At 41.0% G+C, this 15,928-nt stretch overlaps 1 protein-coding gene across 1 annotated transcript; it reads left to right on the forward strand.

Annotated features, from left to right (window-relative positions):
• The first annotated feature begins 3,266 nt into the window (after positions 1-3,266).
• Positions 3,267-14,761, forward strand: LOC103177212 (testis-expressed protein 26-like). Its single transcript, XM_007891287.1, has 8 exons — positions 3,267-3,332; positions 5,472-5,531; positions 7,053-7,137; positions 8,318-8,480; positions 9,872-10,031; positions 11,315-11,488; positions 12,518-12,679; positions 14,416-14,761. Exons 1-8 carry the CDS (start codon positions 3,278-3,280, stop codon positions 14,553-14,555), a joined length of 999 nt encoding a protein of 332 aa, XP_007889478.1. The 5' UTR covers positions 3,267-3,277; the 3' UTR covers positions 14,556-14,761.
• The last annotated feature ends 1,167 nt before the right edge of the window (positions 14,762-15,928 follow it).

Genomic DNA, 15,928 nt, shown 5'->3' on the forward strand with positions numbered 1-15,928 from the left:
GTTCTGTGATTGACTGGTTCAGATCCTTCCTCTCACACTGTCTCCACTTCAACTCTACAAACAGTTTCTCCTCGCAATGTCTCGTGCGGCGTTCCCGGCCTGCTTCACATCCCCCGCCTCACCCGCCCACCATTGGCGGGCCGGCCTACAGCCACTCAGCCCCACCCTCTGGATCTCCATTCCACAGTCCCTCCGCTATCCCCCTCCTTTCCCTCCTTCAAGACCCATGTCAAGACCCTCCTCTTCGATAGTGCCTTCGGTCACCCTCCTTGCCCCCCTGCCCTCCACCCTCTCCGATCCTGACCCTCCCGCTCGAGTCTGAAACACTCATTGTCCAGTGCCTTGGGATCTCCTCCCGACGTGAAAGGCACTGTACAAATATAAATGTGTTGTTGTTATTTAACAAAAAAAGGAACGTGAGACATATTTGATCTGAAACTTTTATTTCAAGCATCGCAGAAAACTTCTGATGTGAGTGAAACAACTCTCTGATTTTACAACGGTAAAGATTAAATGAGGTTTGAATCACAAATAAATAAATAATCTGATATAAATATCAGAATGCAATTCACAGGTAATTGCTGTCAAAAGTAAAGATTGTGTATTTGTGGGCATCTGCTGCAGTCAATTTGCACACAGCAATATTCCACGAACAGTCATGCAGTGAATGAACAAGTTTTATCTGGGTGACTGGTGGCTACAACATGGGGGAAAACTCCCCTTATCTTTTCAAATAGTGCCCACCTGAACAAGTGAACAGGACCTCAGTTTAATGTCTTATCTGAAGGACAGATATATTCCTAATCAGTTTTTATATTGGTCACTCGTTCCATGATTGTTTGTGGGACATTGCTGTGGATAAACTGGTTGCCACTTGTTAATAATTTGACAGGTGATGGTAAGAGTATAGTGTTTAATATCAAATATATATATATAAGACAAATGGTAAATTTCAACAATCTACATTCAAACCACATGACCATTTAACAACACAACAGTCCGCAGCATACAACGACATGGATATACAAATCAAATAACAGAGAAACAACAGCATGCACTCAGAATTTACAGCGGCTCCTGTAAACTCAACAGAAACAATCAGTTTTTAGCCCAGCACCTCACTCGTGCTGCCTAACCTGACTTCTGCATTTCAAACAGACCAACCCACTGTTAATACTTCTCTGCCTTGTTAACAGAACCGAAACAGCATATTACCCACTACTCCTCCTCCCACTTTTAATAGTCACTTTCTTACTGGAGGTAAATTCCCTCAACCCTGTACATATACATAGATACAGTAGAATTGATATCGATTCCACTGGGAAGTGCGCTGACCCTCTGCACAACTCCAACTATTTCAAAGTTACATCTTTCTTTTACGTGTTTCTAACTCCACCTTCCCTTGTCACAGGGATAGCCCCCACACTTTGCAGACTGCTTTGCACAGAGAGAGATATGGAAAACTTCTCGGCAGCCCTCCACAGCTGCTTGTTTCTCAGCCTCGAGATAGGCAGGTGTCTGAGGCTGCAGCCTTTTCTTTCTGTGGTCCATTGTTCTTACACCTATGCTCAAGGGCCCAATTGCTCGTTATCTCAGAGCAGAGAATATCTTCCCAGGAAAATATGAAATGTAATCAGGAGCTGACCTCAACCCGTCCAGCAAAGCCACTTTTAACCATTTAACTATCAAACCTTCTGGAACATTCGGTTGCTGTATGAAATATACCAATGTATCCTGAGGTGATAATCAATATATTTCAACATGCTTTTCACCCACAAAATACATTCAATTCACTTTAGAGTATATCCTGTGAATCGCTTTGAGACATCTCGATGAAGTGATAAGGCGATATATTTAATGCAAGGATTATTATTATTATTTAGATCCCCAGAAGTCATACTCAAGCTATATAGTTCTCTAATCAGGATTGCATATAGTTCTGGTCACCGTGAAGTAAGGGGCTGCTCAAGCCCCAGAGGCAGTGCAGAGGAGAGGAACAAGGAGCTTAGTGGAATGATTAGGCAAGCAAGAGCTATAAGCAATGATTAGACAAGCTAGAGCTCGTAAATCTTGAGATAAGACATCTCAGAGCAGAGTCCTGTAGCTTAGTGGTTAGAGCAAGCGAGAGACCTGGGTTTGATTCTCAGCAGGGCGAAACCTTGGGCAAATTTCCTTACTCCACACATCTAATAATAATCCCTCAAGAAAAAAAGCACTAATAATTTGGTCACTCAATCCATGACTGGTTGTGGGATGGGACACTGCTGTGCGCAATTGGCTGCCGCGTTTCGCCCGCAAATATACAGTCAATTCATTTTACAGTATTTTCTGCGAAGCGCTTTTAGACGTCGAGAAGACATGAAAAGTGCTATAACAAATGCAAGGATTATTATTGTTATTATTATTATAAACAGTCAATTCACTTTACAGTATATTCTGTGAAGTGCTTTGAGACATCTAGAAGATGTGAAAAGCACTATATCAAATGCAAGGATTATTATTTATTATAGATGCATTAGGGAGGTGATCCATGCTGTGAGCACCAACCATTTCTTATTTTTTAAACAAAAACAGGCTTGTAACTGTCGGAAAGCACAAATCTGGTCCTGATTCAATTGGGACAGAACCAAAATGATCGGGGAAAACTGATGTCGTCAAACTATAGATAAATTCCATGTCGATCAAATGCTTGCTGCGGCTTTAAACACTGAAGGGTAGCTTGAATAGATTATCTTTGTCAGCTCTTTGTTTACTCTACGCTAGGCAACCACATTGCATCCCTTGGCAACTAAAGCATTGACCTCTTTCGCTTCCAGCTGGAAGGGTCACAATCAACAGCCCACAGCCCAGATAACCTGAAAACTGAGCTCTCAAACACATCGTTCCCTCTGTATGATGGAACTCAGCTCACCACTGCTAGCTGACTACTCCCCTCTTTGTATCAGTAATCAGGTGAGCTGTCATCAGCTTGTGGACTCTGAACCACTTTCTGCCCATTTATGCTACAGTATTAACCATTTTTGCCCCCAAAATACACAGTCAATTCACTTTACAGTATATTCTGTGAAGAGCTTTGAGACGTCTCAACAATGTGATAAGGCGCTATATCAAATGCAAGGATTAATATTTGAAAAAGTGATTATTCTCTACCCTTTTACTTCAGCTTCATAATGAAAATGTAAAACCCCAATTCGGGGACCAGTTGAAACACCAACAAGAAATGATGAATGTAGTGACAGAAAATGAAAAATACAACCAAATGGACCGCACTCAAGAAATGAAGACAGTTAAGCATTGTAGAGGCAAACCATACGGAGTTTACTCCTCTTTGGGTGAGTTGAAAAGTATGATTTATTTTCCTTTACAGTCATCCATCACTGTAATCTTGTCATGTAAAACTTATTTTGTAAAGGTGAAAATTTGTAGGGAATTTCCTTAGTTTCTGCATCAGTGTCACTGTTACCAGCAGTATTCAAATTCTTGCCTTTGGCGTAGCACCTTATCACTTTATTCAAAACACCTCAAAATGCTTCACACAATTTACTGCAGTGAATGAATATTGTATGGGCAGAGATCCCACTGGCCGCTGTGCTGTATTGGTGGCTATTGTAAGAAGTTTGAATTATTGTGTCTAAGATTGCTTATTAAGGAATCTATTAAGTACTGATGAAAATCAGGATCAAGATTAAATCATGAGGTTTCAGAGGGCGATCACAGTGGTGGATGTGGCTGATGAGGTTCCAACAGGTCTCTCATGATCTGTTTTGCTTCAGGGACTGCTCTCTGGGAACCTCGGTTGCTGTGTTGTCAATAAAGTGCGTAAGGTATTAGTGATATTTTCATTCACAATTGAATCCTCCTCCATAGTGCAGAACTCAAAAAGATATCTCCTATTCTTCCTCTGTGTAACATCACACAACTACAAAGACAAGGGATACAAAGACAATTCGGGCAACAAATGAGTCTGGGACAGCACTGTCTATTTTTTGGTATTTCCCATTAGGATTTCTGTTGATTCTTCTTGGCACTATTTGGAAAGAGAAGAGAGTTTTTCCCAATGTCTTAGCCAATAAATCCCCCTTACAAAATTGCTCTTTCACATCATGGCTGTTTGTGGAGGCGTCTCAATGATCTGATAAGACTCTATATCAAATGCAAGGATTATTATTATTAATATAATCCGATGAAGTGCTTTGGAACATCCTCCTGACATGCAATGATTATTAAATGCATCAAATGCAATGATTATTATCGGTATTGTTAATAATAGGGTGGACTTTAAATGACTGTGGAAGGAATGGCTTATGGTCTGATCTGAATGATGTATTATCATCCCATGCTTTGTCATATTTTTATGATCATATATAATCTTTATCCATCTGAGCTCTGGTAACACAAGTTTAGGTATACCTTTTGAAATGTAATTTGAGATGTTTCTTTATTGGAAACATTCTAAATTATAATTTGTTATGGAGGATAATAATAATATTCCTTGCATTTGATATAGCCCCTTATAATGTCATTGAGACATCTCAAAGCGCTTCACAGAATAATAATCATAATAATAATTCTTGCATTTGGTATAGCCTTTTTCATGTCTTCTAGACATCTCAAAATGCTTCACAGAATATATTGTAAAGTGAAATTGACTGTTTATTTTGTGGGTGAAACGCAGCAGCAGTGTCCCACACACAGTCGTGGATTGAGTGATCACATTTTTAAATAAATTTTATTTGAAGGGATAACCCCACTGAGTACATTTATTTCCCAGAATTTGTGAAGCGGCAACAATTATGGTGTAAACTAATCAAGTCTAGTGTATAATAATAATAATGAGAAAGTCCATATGGAGTTCGACCAAAAAATAACCCACACCACCATGTCTCTGGGGGAGAAAATGTTGAATAGCGCAAAACATAATCTGCAGTGATGTACATATTGTAAAATGGGTTGACTGTATATTTTGTGGGCGAAAAACAATTAATAATGATAATAATAATCCTTGCATTTGATATAGCACCATATCACGTTGTCGAGACATCTCAAGGCGCTTCACAGGATACACTGTAAAGTATAGTCTCTGTGTGTTTTGTGAGCGAAACGCAGCAGCTAATTGCGCACGGCAGTGTCCCGCAAACAGTCATGGATTGAGTGATCACATTATTTTTATTTTTTGTTGGAGGGATTATTACTTCCGGAAAGCGATCTACCAATTGACTAACAAACAGGTTCTTACTTACTGCCAGGTAAACAGAGGCATGTGTGTGGAGTAATGAAACTTGGAAAGGTTTTGCCCCGTATGAAGGGCACTGTATAAATGCAAGTTGTTGTTAAGTTGTTGTTGTGACATTTATCTCTCTCTCCCCCTCGCTCCTCTCTGGGGTCGGTAAACCGTAATGCCAGAATTTAATTTCTGTCAACTGGATAAAGGCATTACGTCCATGTATAGCGTAATACAATTTCTCATTCAGTTCCAGGACAACCTGAAATTCCCTGTCAATGCCCATTTGAGAAGCAGCAAAAAACACCAGGTGAGTGAAATCTTTTTACAGTCTGAAGCCAAAGTAATTTTTACCAAGGACCTTGTGTAAAGCAATTGTGAAGCTTTGTCTCTCTTGTTTTGCATTTGGGAACCAAGGGGAAATAATCTGTCACTATTTACCCTGTTAAACCCTTTCATAATTTTGAACCCTTAATGCCTGATCAATTTAGTTACACTGGTCCTCTCCTAGGGCAAAATATTGACTTAACAATTGGGTATACTGCACAAAGCCCCCAGTTGCTGAAAATAAATTATTGATTGCTTTCTGACATTGCAAACCAGGTAGTAATGCTCTATAGACTTGGATCGCTAGATTACTTTGTTCATATGCCCCGCCTAGTGCTTCCCAGTTTATTATTATTATTAAGAACAATGTGAATACAACACAGTCACTCCACTTTACAGTATATTCTGTGAAACGTCTTGAGGCGTCTCGAAGACGTGATAAATGCAACGATTATTATTACTCTGTGAAGCACTTAGAGACATCTCAAGGAAGTGATAAGGCGCTATATCAAGTGCAGCAATTATTATTTTATTATATTTATCAAGTGCCTTTCAGGAGGAATGTCACGAGGTGCTTAACAATATTAGCTTGGCACCTGAGCCAGGGATAGGAGCCAAGGGCTGGGGAGATGAAAGATGATTGAAAGCACGGTTAAGAGGTAGGTCTTGAGATTTACCTTGAATGAGATGAGAGTTGGGGGTTTAAAGGACATTTGCGAGTAAAACAAGATATTGCAATTCCACACTGTTTCTTCGAGGTGGAGGTGCATCCATGCAGGTTGATACTGTCAGTGCCTGAGGTGAGAAGGTGCAGATGGGAGTCCAGCATGAAAGTCTTTGACTTGTCAATAATAATATTATTAACAATAATAATCCTTACATTTGATAGTAGTACTAAACTCTGAAACTCTCACTGTGTTCCAGGAGATCCGTGGAATATGCTAGAATTCATTTCATGGATAATAATAATAATAAAAATGCTGCCATTTGATCTAGTTCTGTTCACGTTGGAAGGACATCTCAGAGGTCTTCACAGGACATACTATAATATGTAGTGACTGTATTTTGTAGGCTAGCAGCAGCCATGAATGATGTGAATAACTAATTTTATCTGGGGCATTGGTGGTCAAGATACCAGTAGAAACTCTCTTCCCTTTTTGAATAATACCAAGACATCTTTAACATCCAGCTGAACAGGCAGACAGGACCTTGGTTTAACATCTCAGCTGAGGGTGGCACCTTCAACAGTGTAGAAGCCCCCCAGCACTGTATTAGAATGTCACCCTAAATTGTGAGTTCAAAATTGTGACATAGGGTTTGAACCCACAATCTTCTGATTCAGAAGCTGCAGTGCTACCAACCGAGCCAGGCTGACTCTTGGATTTGATTTAATATTTAAGATATTTATTATAACCAACTAAGTGTATTTCATCAGGTGCAGCTTTCTTCTGCAGCAGACTATTGATTTGTATGATTCATTGAATGGAATGGCTGTCCTTTGTAGGAGGGTTGGCCTTCTGGAATCCGTATGAAACAACATTTGAGCGTGCATTTCCTTTTCGACCAGGTTCCGCAGCTCACAATTTGCGGTGAGTCTGACTGAAAGCAACATAAGGCTGGAAACTTGTTCAGCTCCAAGGTATCCACTACCCTCAGTGGGAAGCTTCAACTAAAAGTGATAATGGGAGGTTAGCAGACTGTCTTTTGTTCACTGGGACCTTTGGTAACCAGCCCCAGTCTAATGGAATAAAAAGCTTAAAATTAACACGTGTTACTCCAGACCATTTCTTAACAGGATCTGACCCACAACACACACTGACCTGAGAAACTGACAATTCCATTCACATTGCAGGTGGTTTGGAAATGCAATGGATGAACAATCCAGAGTTTTGGGTCAGTTAGTTATCCCTGAGGTTTAAAGAGAATCTGTATAATACCCCTCACCCCTCCCTCTGAGATCGAGTGGAAGGAGTGATGCTGAGGGTAACAAATATCCATTATCCGCAGGGGCTTTTTGTACAAAAGATTGCAAAGCTCCATGTGCCAACATCCGTCACTCTGGGGGAAAAAATAGAAAGAATCTTAAATTCCTAAAACTAAATTAATAAAAATGTCACTAATACTAATTCATTCCAAATTATCCTCTGCAAAAAAATAATCTATCATCCTCCCCCTTTTCTCTTCTGGTGATAATCCATAACTTATGCCGTCTTGTAATCGAGTTGCCGATTAATAATAGAATGATGCAGCATAGAAACAAGTCATTAGGTCTAAAATGTATACACTGGCGGTTTTCTCCATGTGAGCCATTTAATATAATCCCACTACCTGCTTGTTTCCCATTCTCGTTAAAATTTCTTAATTCTTCAAGTAATTAATTCTTTTTAAAATAATTTCTAAGATCGATCTCATAACTAACTTGTGGCAGAATATTCTACATTCCAACAACATCAATAGAAACATTAATGGAATAGTTCTTCCTGTGTTATCTTGTCAAAACTATTCATAATTATTTCAATCTTGTATTATATTCCCCTTTAAGATTTTCTGTTCCATCCAGCAAAGACAGTAACAAGTTTTAAAGTCTCTCCATAAAACTCAGCCCTGCCATTATCTTAATGAATTCCCGTTGTATTCTTGTTGTGGCTGTGATAAGATTTCCATAATATACACATTGTTTCTATATTCTAAGGGGTCAATTTATTGTGATGTGTACATGTAGATGGATGTTAGCACTATTTTCATGCATTGTTCCGTGTCTTGTTGCAGCCCTAGTTCTTCTAATGGATATACTTACCCATATCATCTTGGTGAGCCTATTGGTAACACCTTGTACAATATTGACTACTGTTGGAAACCGTATTCCAAACAAAAGGCTATACGATCAGGATCATCATCAGGATTCCGAAGGAATAATCCACATCCGAGTCAGGTTAGCAGCATTAGTATTACCTATGAGAAAACTATAGTATATGCCTCAGCAACAGCAAAGTCCCAATGCAGGTTAAGACACATGGTGGATAAGACACATGTCCAAACAATTCTTCTTCATGGTTATGAGCTCCTGAGCATGCAGTGCAGGGGATTTCTTCTGCTCATTTGTGAAGTCCAGGACCTAGCAGTGAGGTGGTTTTGTAGTAAAAAGGAGAAGTGGTTACAGGAAGGGAGGTCTCCATCCTGCACTGTTGCTGAGCACCCTGGAGGCAGAGGCAGCTTCATTATCAAAGCCTCTTCCCTTAGGACCTGGATTAAGCAGCCGGTGCATAGTAAACCTCATATGTAACAATGGATTTGGATGTTTACAACAACAACTTGCACTTATATAGCGTCCTCCGTGCAGTGTAGCATCTCAGAGCGCTTAACAGTGGCGGAGCCTGACTCTGAGCCGAGGGGGAGCGGGGAGGTGGCTGTAAGCACAGTCGAAGAGGAAAGTTTTCAGGCGGGATTTGAAAGAGGGGAGAGAGGGGATGAGGCGGAGGGAGCGAGGGAGAGTGTTCCAGAGTTTTGGGGCGTAGTGGCTGAATACTTTGTTTAGAATATCAAAGTGGATACTATACCACAGCTGTTCGGTAAAAGCCCTCCCATCATGCTGAAGCCCGATGTCTGTCAGACAACTGATGAGAAACTTCTGAGACCTGGGATGACAGCTCCAGGAAGGCATTACCTGGGATCCAGGCTCACAAACAAATGCTCATATATCCATGACTTAGTATCCATCTTGCATGAAATTCAGCGAGATAAGCAGCTGCTGCTCCCATTCTGACTGAAGGAACAGTTGTGAGGCATGTGGTCAGGAGGATGGTGACAATGCTCTCACACATTTCATGCTGAGCTATGCTGCTCACCTGGAATCTTGCAGGGAGTGCCTGTCACCTGCTATACACCTTGTGATTGTTCAAACCTGCACTTGTCAGATATAAAGTGACTAACCAGTAACAATCCTCCTTCGGGGAGTTCAGTGGAAAGCTTGCAGGACACAGTGCTCTCATGGCAAGCTATGCGGATTTAACTGGTTAAACTCCAGCAGTATCCCAATATACACTCTGGGTTCCCTAAACCTTGTTTGTCACAAATCTGCACTTAATACTGCCTGGATTTAGTTAAGCAGGACCTGTCTCTCCAGGGAGAGTGCGCGTTTTATTCCAGGCATTGAAATTTCCATGCGTAGAGTGGGATACACATGCAAAGCTTTCAATCTTGTTTGGATAGTCCTACACACGATGATGGGTTTCTGCATGGCTCAAACACCCAGGAGACCAAAACAAATAATATACTGCAGTTACCAGAAAATTATAACCTAATGACAGTACTGTGCTTTTTAAGGCTTTTTTGATTTGGAGACTGGCTCCCAAGGAAAGACAGATTCCTTACACAAGCCAAAGCGACTATGGCGTGAGGCCCCGCTCTCAAGAAGATATCTGTAGAACAATATCTGCTCAATATCGTTCAATCTATCAGCAAGATTACCTGGGAATGCCACAAGGTAAGAAGTGCTATACACAGATCTGCCTGCTTTATTGAAACTAAACAAGGCAAGACGTATACTGAAATTACAAGTGTATAATCCTGCTGCACTCCTGGAGAGTAACAGAGGTTTGTGGTGCTCGCTAATACCACCCAATATAATGTGCACATGAATAATAATCCTTGATTTGATATAGCACCTTATCACGTCTTCAAGGTATCTCAAAGAGTTTCACAGAATGTACGGTAAAGTGAATTGACTGTATGTTTTGTGGGCGAAACATGAAACACTGGAGTAAAATTTGCAGCATTCCTCAAAGCATTTCTTAACTTTTAGCGATTATCAAGTGATATCCAAAGCCTCTGGGCTGACCACTAAACATGAATGTTGTGCCCCAGGATAGCATGGCCTGAAGATCAATGCAGGGTTTCAAATTTACAAAATAAAACCGCTTGCCTAAGGGTCCAAGATAATATTGGCACTTGGACCACAAAAGAAATTCCTGCAGAGGGCGCCACATGCTTATGTTCCTTAAGGAGCGCTTCAAGGAATACCACACATTTTACGCCCACTGTTTATTTTATTGTTGCTTAAATGTGCTAAACCCATCATGCTTGTTGATTTTAATATCTCATTGTACTTTTGTGTTAGTATCTTATTATCTCTTGAGCCCTGTCTTGAGGCAATGCATCCGGTCTCAGCTTTAAGACCATTGTTTTAAAACTTGTGATAGTTGAGTATTTTATATCATTCTTAAATTCAGTCTTAATGTGAAAGCTAGTTATCTGGAGTAAATTGGCTGCTGTGTTTCGCCCACAACATATACAATCAATTCACTTTACAGTATGTTCTGTGAAGCGCTTTGAGACGTCTCGAAGACATGATAAGGCGCTATAGCAAATCCAAGGATTCCAAATCTTAGAAAGGACTTTGGAAAACCAGGCAAGCTTCAAATAAAACAGGTGTGGGAAGTGGAGCTACAATCTGGATCTGGAATGTCCATGAGAGGGCAGCATTAGCTAACACTGCCCAGTACACTACATGCAGCACACTTTCCTTTCATTCTCATTGAGTGTTTAAGTTATTGCTGAAGAGGAATTTAAAGACAGATAGAAAGGGATGAACTTCTCTTGTGATCATGTGACTTTTGGTCAAAAAGAAAGGAAGACCAGGAAAAAATTATACAATTTTAGTTCTAGAAAATGTTACATTTATCCACAGAAATAATGGAGAAATGGCATTACAGTGCATTACAGAGGTATTTTACTACAGGTATTTCAATTTCTCCTGCTTCTTTCTAGGTTTCCAGATGAAATATGCAATGCCTCGTCCCTCAAACATTAAATTAGAAAATCCATGCCCTCCACTTATAGATCCTGAATGTCGGCGTAAACCAAAGGAAAGCTCTGACCACACAGTGTGCTCCTCTCGATACTCCAGTAATAAAAGATGGGACATCCCTGCTCAAGGAATAGGTGAGATAGTCCAATCCCTCCATTAACAAGTGTCACTGTATTTAATCAACCATCAGGGTCACAGTCATGAGGTTTGTTTTCTCTATAACTGAGTCTGGACAGAGGCAAACCCTGTATTGTTTTTACTGATGCAGCATCCACACCCAAAGCTAAATCTTATGCTTAATAATGCTAGTGATTAGTACTGATCAAAATTAGGTATGCCATCCACTTTACTTGTTAATTTGTTTATCCCATTCCTCATTTTAGAGGATCTCCTGTGCTAGGCTCTATTAGAAACATAGAAACAGGAGTAGGCCATTCAGCCCTTCAAGCCTGTTCCGCCATTCTATAAGATTTGAATTGCAGGATCCATTGGTTACAGGAGGATCAATAAATAGTGGGAAGTTACAAAAGAGGTGAATGAAAATAATAAATAAACTGCAATTAAAATATATAAATATAGGTTATTTATCAATGCTATGTTAATACAATTTAATGTGAATTCTGAGCATGTGTGAATATTTGGATGCTGAATTGCCCTTATATTAAATTCAATCTGGGAGAGAAAACATAAGCTACTGAAGCTGTGTAAAACCACAAAATGTATGTTGTTGCTGGCAGACCTGAACCCACAGACTGTGAGCTCCTATATGGAGAAAATTCACGGCATCTTCTCCAATTACAGAGACTGTTGGGTGTCTGAGACCCTCTTTTATCCAGGCAGAATAGCTGTTTAGCAGCGAATATCATGGCCACTCCTCCAATTAATTTATCTGGCCACACAGAACAAGATGGTTCCAGGTTTGATTCTCAACCTCTGCTGACCTGGTGGATTTTATCTCGAGCGGCAGTTGGGAGCTCTATAATTGGTTTCAGTGCAATATGTTTCAGCCAGGCTTGATTTCCATACTAAAAAGAAACCTTGCTGGAGATCCATATGTGTGGGTGTCAAGTGAAGCCAAGCTCAGGTTTGGCTGCGTCTAAGTATGTGTAAAGCAACATTCTATTATTGACATCTATTCAAAAATGGATTTTGCATTTGTATAGTGCCCACTGTGACCCCAAAACACATCGATAATCAGAAGAACAGCAAGCTTCTGACTACATACAGCACCGAGTTTGGGAAGGATCACGTGGATCTTTCTGCAATTATAAAATCCCTGAAACCTAGAGAAATAGATAACTACCTGAACACTCTTCCTGAGAAAGGTATGGCTCCACTGCACATTGAGATCATGATAGAAATACAGTATAGGAATTTTCAGCACCCAACCAGGCCATTTGGACCATGGTGTCCGCACACCACCATTATCTGTGATGTTCTTTAAGCCACTTTCTTCATTAACCCACTCTTGCAGCTCTTTCCCCATATCCCTTAATATTTTAACTTGTCAGGTGTTTGTCTGATTCTCATATAAATAATTCTATTGTATAATTGCAGAATATTATAATAATAATCCTTGCATTTGATATAGCGACTTATCACGTCTTTGAGATGTCTCAAAGCGCTTCACACAATATACTGTAAAGTGAATGTGAATGTCAATTCACTTTACAGTGTGTTCTGTGAAGCGCTTTGGGACGTCCTCCCGACGTGAAAAGCGCTATATCAAATGCAAGAATTATTATTATTATATTTTGTGGGCGAAACACGGCAGCCAATTGCGCACAGCAGTGTCCCACAAACAGTCATAGATTGAGTGACCAAATTATTATTATTATTTTTGAAGGGATTATTACCGGCTGAAAAAGCAATCCCCCAATCGACTAACACCTGGGTTCTGACTTACTGATAGGTAAGCAGAGGTGTGTGGAGTAAGGAAACTCGCTCAACGTTTCACCCTGCCGGGAATCGAACCCAGGTTCTCTCGCTCGCGAGGCGAGTGCTCCATCCACTAAACTGCAGGACTCCATATTGAGTCTATCCCATTAAATAATATGATAATAATAGATTAAATGACTGAAATTTACTTACTGTATGTGCAACCAAAGAAATAAAATACACAGATTCTTCTGTGAACCATCTTCCTTGGGGGAAAAAAGCGAAGGTAAACGGGATCTTCTTGGAGCTGAACTTTCTCAAAATGACATGTTTGGCAATCGAATGTTGGAATCAAGTCAACCCTCTGTGGTGTTGGACAGGAGTCTAGTTCCTGGGCCAGGCGGGATTACACTGTATTCCTGGGCACTATTGATAACATTTAACTGAGGTCCCATCTGCCTTTAAAGCTCTCCCATTCAAAAGTCCTGCAGCTCAGTGGTTAGAGCACTCGCCTTCCAAACGAGAGATCTGGGTTCAATTCCCGATAGGGCGAAACCTTGGGCAAGTTTCCTTACTCCACACGCCTGCTAATAATCCTTCAAAAAAACCCAATAATAACAAAAACAGAAGTCACTGGGAACACTTTGAGATGTCCCAACAACATGAAAAGTGGCTACATCAAATGTAAGGATTATTATATTGTAGCTACATTTCTTTTGGCAGCATCAGACTAGTCTTCATCGCCCCCAGTTTTGCCAGGCTCTACTGGCTGCTCCCCAGTAATCAACTTCAAGAACTTTAAATCCCTTCACCCCATTTTTATCTCACTTCCGTTATTCTACAAATTTAGGCTTGAAGCACATCCATAGGTTCCTCTGCTCCACCATCGGCTGCTGTACTTTCAGTTATGACCCCATTTTATAGAACTCACTCCAAATCTCTGCTTAGCACCTTCTATTACTGTTTTCAAAGCTTCTAAAATCCTGTCTTGTATCTATAATTGTGCTTACAGTTACTTTCTTCCTTACCCGCTTACTCTGTGATTCACACTCTCCCTGTAAAGCACTTAAAGAGATTTTCCTACAGTAAATACGCTAATGAAAGTGCAAATAGTTGTCTCCATTACAATTTAACCAAATAAATCTCAAGACTTTTTTAAAAAAACTAAATATTTTATTCATAGATCAAAACGTGTTGCTGCCGTTTCTTAAAGCCATGAACTTGGGACATTGCAAAAATAACAACCAGAGAACTCAACCAAACGTCCTTCCAGCCAATACAACCGACAGAGAGCGATTATCCAACCGATCCAAAACAAACTAGAGGGACACTGGAAAAAGATGATCCACTAGGAGTGATAGAGCTAAAACAACAAAAACGTCACCAAGTGGTCACACAAAGAGCTGTAATGTCATTTATTGGGAAAAGAAAATGTGTGTGTTTGTGTGAGTGTGAGTGTGACAACAAAGTAAAAATAGAAGCAGGCTGTGACGATCAATTGAGAGTTGTGTTTTTGCAACACAAAGATTTGCCTGAGTTGTCTAATTTTATTACATAGATTATATACATGATAAATAAAAAATAATTTTATGTCAATTTGGACTGTTTATGTTACACAAGATGTCAACAACAACAACTTATACTTATATAGCCCACTTGACGCAGGGTAGAGTCTCAGAGCGCTTAACAGTGGTGGAGTCTGACTCCGATCCGGGGGGAGGGGGAGGTGGCTGTAAGCATGGTCGATCAGGAAAGTCTTCAGGTGGGACTTGAAGAGGGGAGAGAGGGGGCAAGGCGGAGGAATTGACGAAGTGTTCCAGAATTTTGGGGCGTAGTGGCTGAAAGCACGACCTCTGATGGTGGGGTGGAGGGTGCGAGGGATAAGCAGGAGGCTGGTGCCAGTCAACTGGAGGCACCCGGTGGCGATTGGGGAGCAAGGAGGTTGGAGAGGTAGGGAAATGCCAGGTAGGGAGTTGAACACGAGTGTGAAGATCTCAAAGTCGATCTGTTCAGTGATGGGGAGCCAGTGGAGCCTGGCTAGAACTGGTGAGATGAGGGTATGGCGTTTGGTCCGAGTCAGTTTGCAGGCAGCAGACTTTTGATTGAACTGGATCTCGTGAATGGTGGAGCTGGGGAGGCCAGCGAGGAGTGCCTTGGAGTAATCCAAGCGGGAGGTGATAAATGCATGCACGAGGGTTTTGATTGCATTTGGGGTAAGGTACGGTCAGAGGCGGGCAATGTGGCAGAGGTGGAAGAAAGTGGTTCTGATCAGGGACTGGATGTGGGGGAGGAAGGACAGTTGGGAGTCGAACCAGATGCCTAGATTGCGCACTGGTTCGGTGAGTGTGAGGGAGAGCCCAGGGAGGTTGAAGAGTTTAGATCCACAGGAGTAAAGACATTAACGGGAGCCAAGGAGTATGGCTCCCGTCTTGTCCATATTCAGCTGCAGGAAGTTTACATTCATCCAGGCCTTGATGTCTGCCAGACAAGCTGATAGAATATCGGCGAACCTGGAGTTGGTACTGGAGGAGGCAAAGTAGATTTGTGTGTCATCCGCATACATGTGGAAGTTTACCCCGTGTCTGCAGATGACATCGCCCAGAGGGAGCATAAGGAAAAGAAGAGGGACAAGTATGGAGCCCAGGGGTACCCCACAGGTGAGCGGGCAGGGTGAGAGGAGAAGCCATTTGCCGAGA

The sequence above is a fragment of the Callorhinchus milii genome, unplaced genomic scaffold, assembly GCF_018977255.1.
Source record: "Callorhinchus milii isolate IMCB2004 unplaced genomic scaffold, IMCB_Cmil_1.0 Scaffold4, whole genome shotgun sequence".
NCBI lineage: Eukaryota > Metazoa > Chordata > Chondrichthyes > Chimaeriformes > Callorhinchidae > Callorhinchus > Callorhinchus milii.

Coding starts and splice junctions, on each gene's coding strand:
- LOC103177212 (XM_007891287.1), top strand. CDS start 3,278: ATGAAGACAGTTAAGCATTGTAGAGGCAAACCATACGGAGTTTACTCC. Junction 11,489..12,517: donor CATCCCTGCTCAAGGAATAG/GTGAGATAGTCC, acceptor GCATTTGTATAG/TGCCCACTGTGACCCCAAAA. Junction 12,680..14,415: donor GAACACTCTTCCTGAGAAAG/GTATGGCTCCAC, acceptor TTTTATTCATAG/ATCAAAACGTGTTGCTGCCG.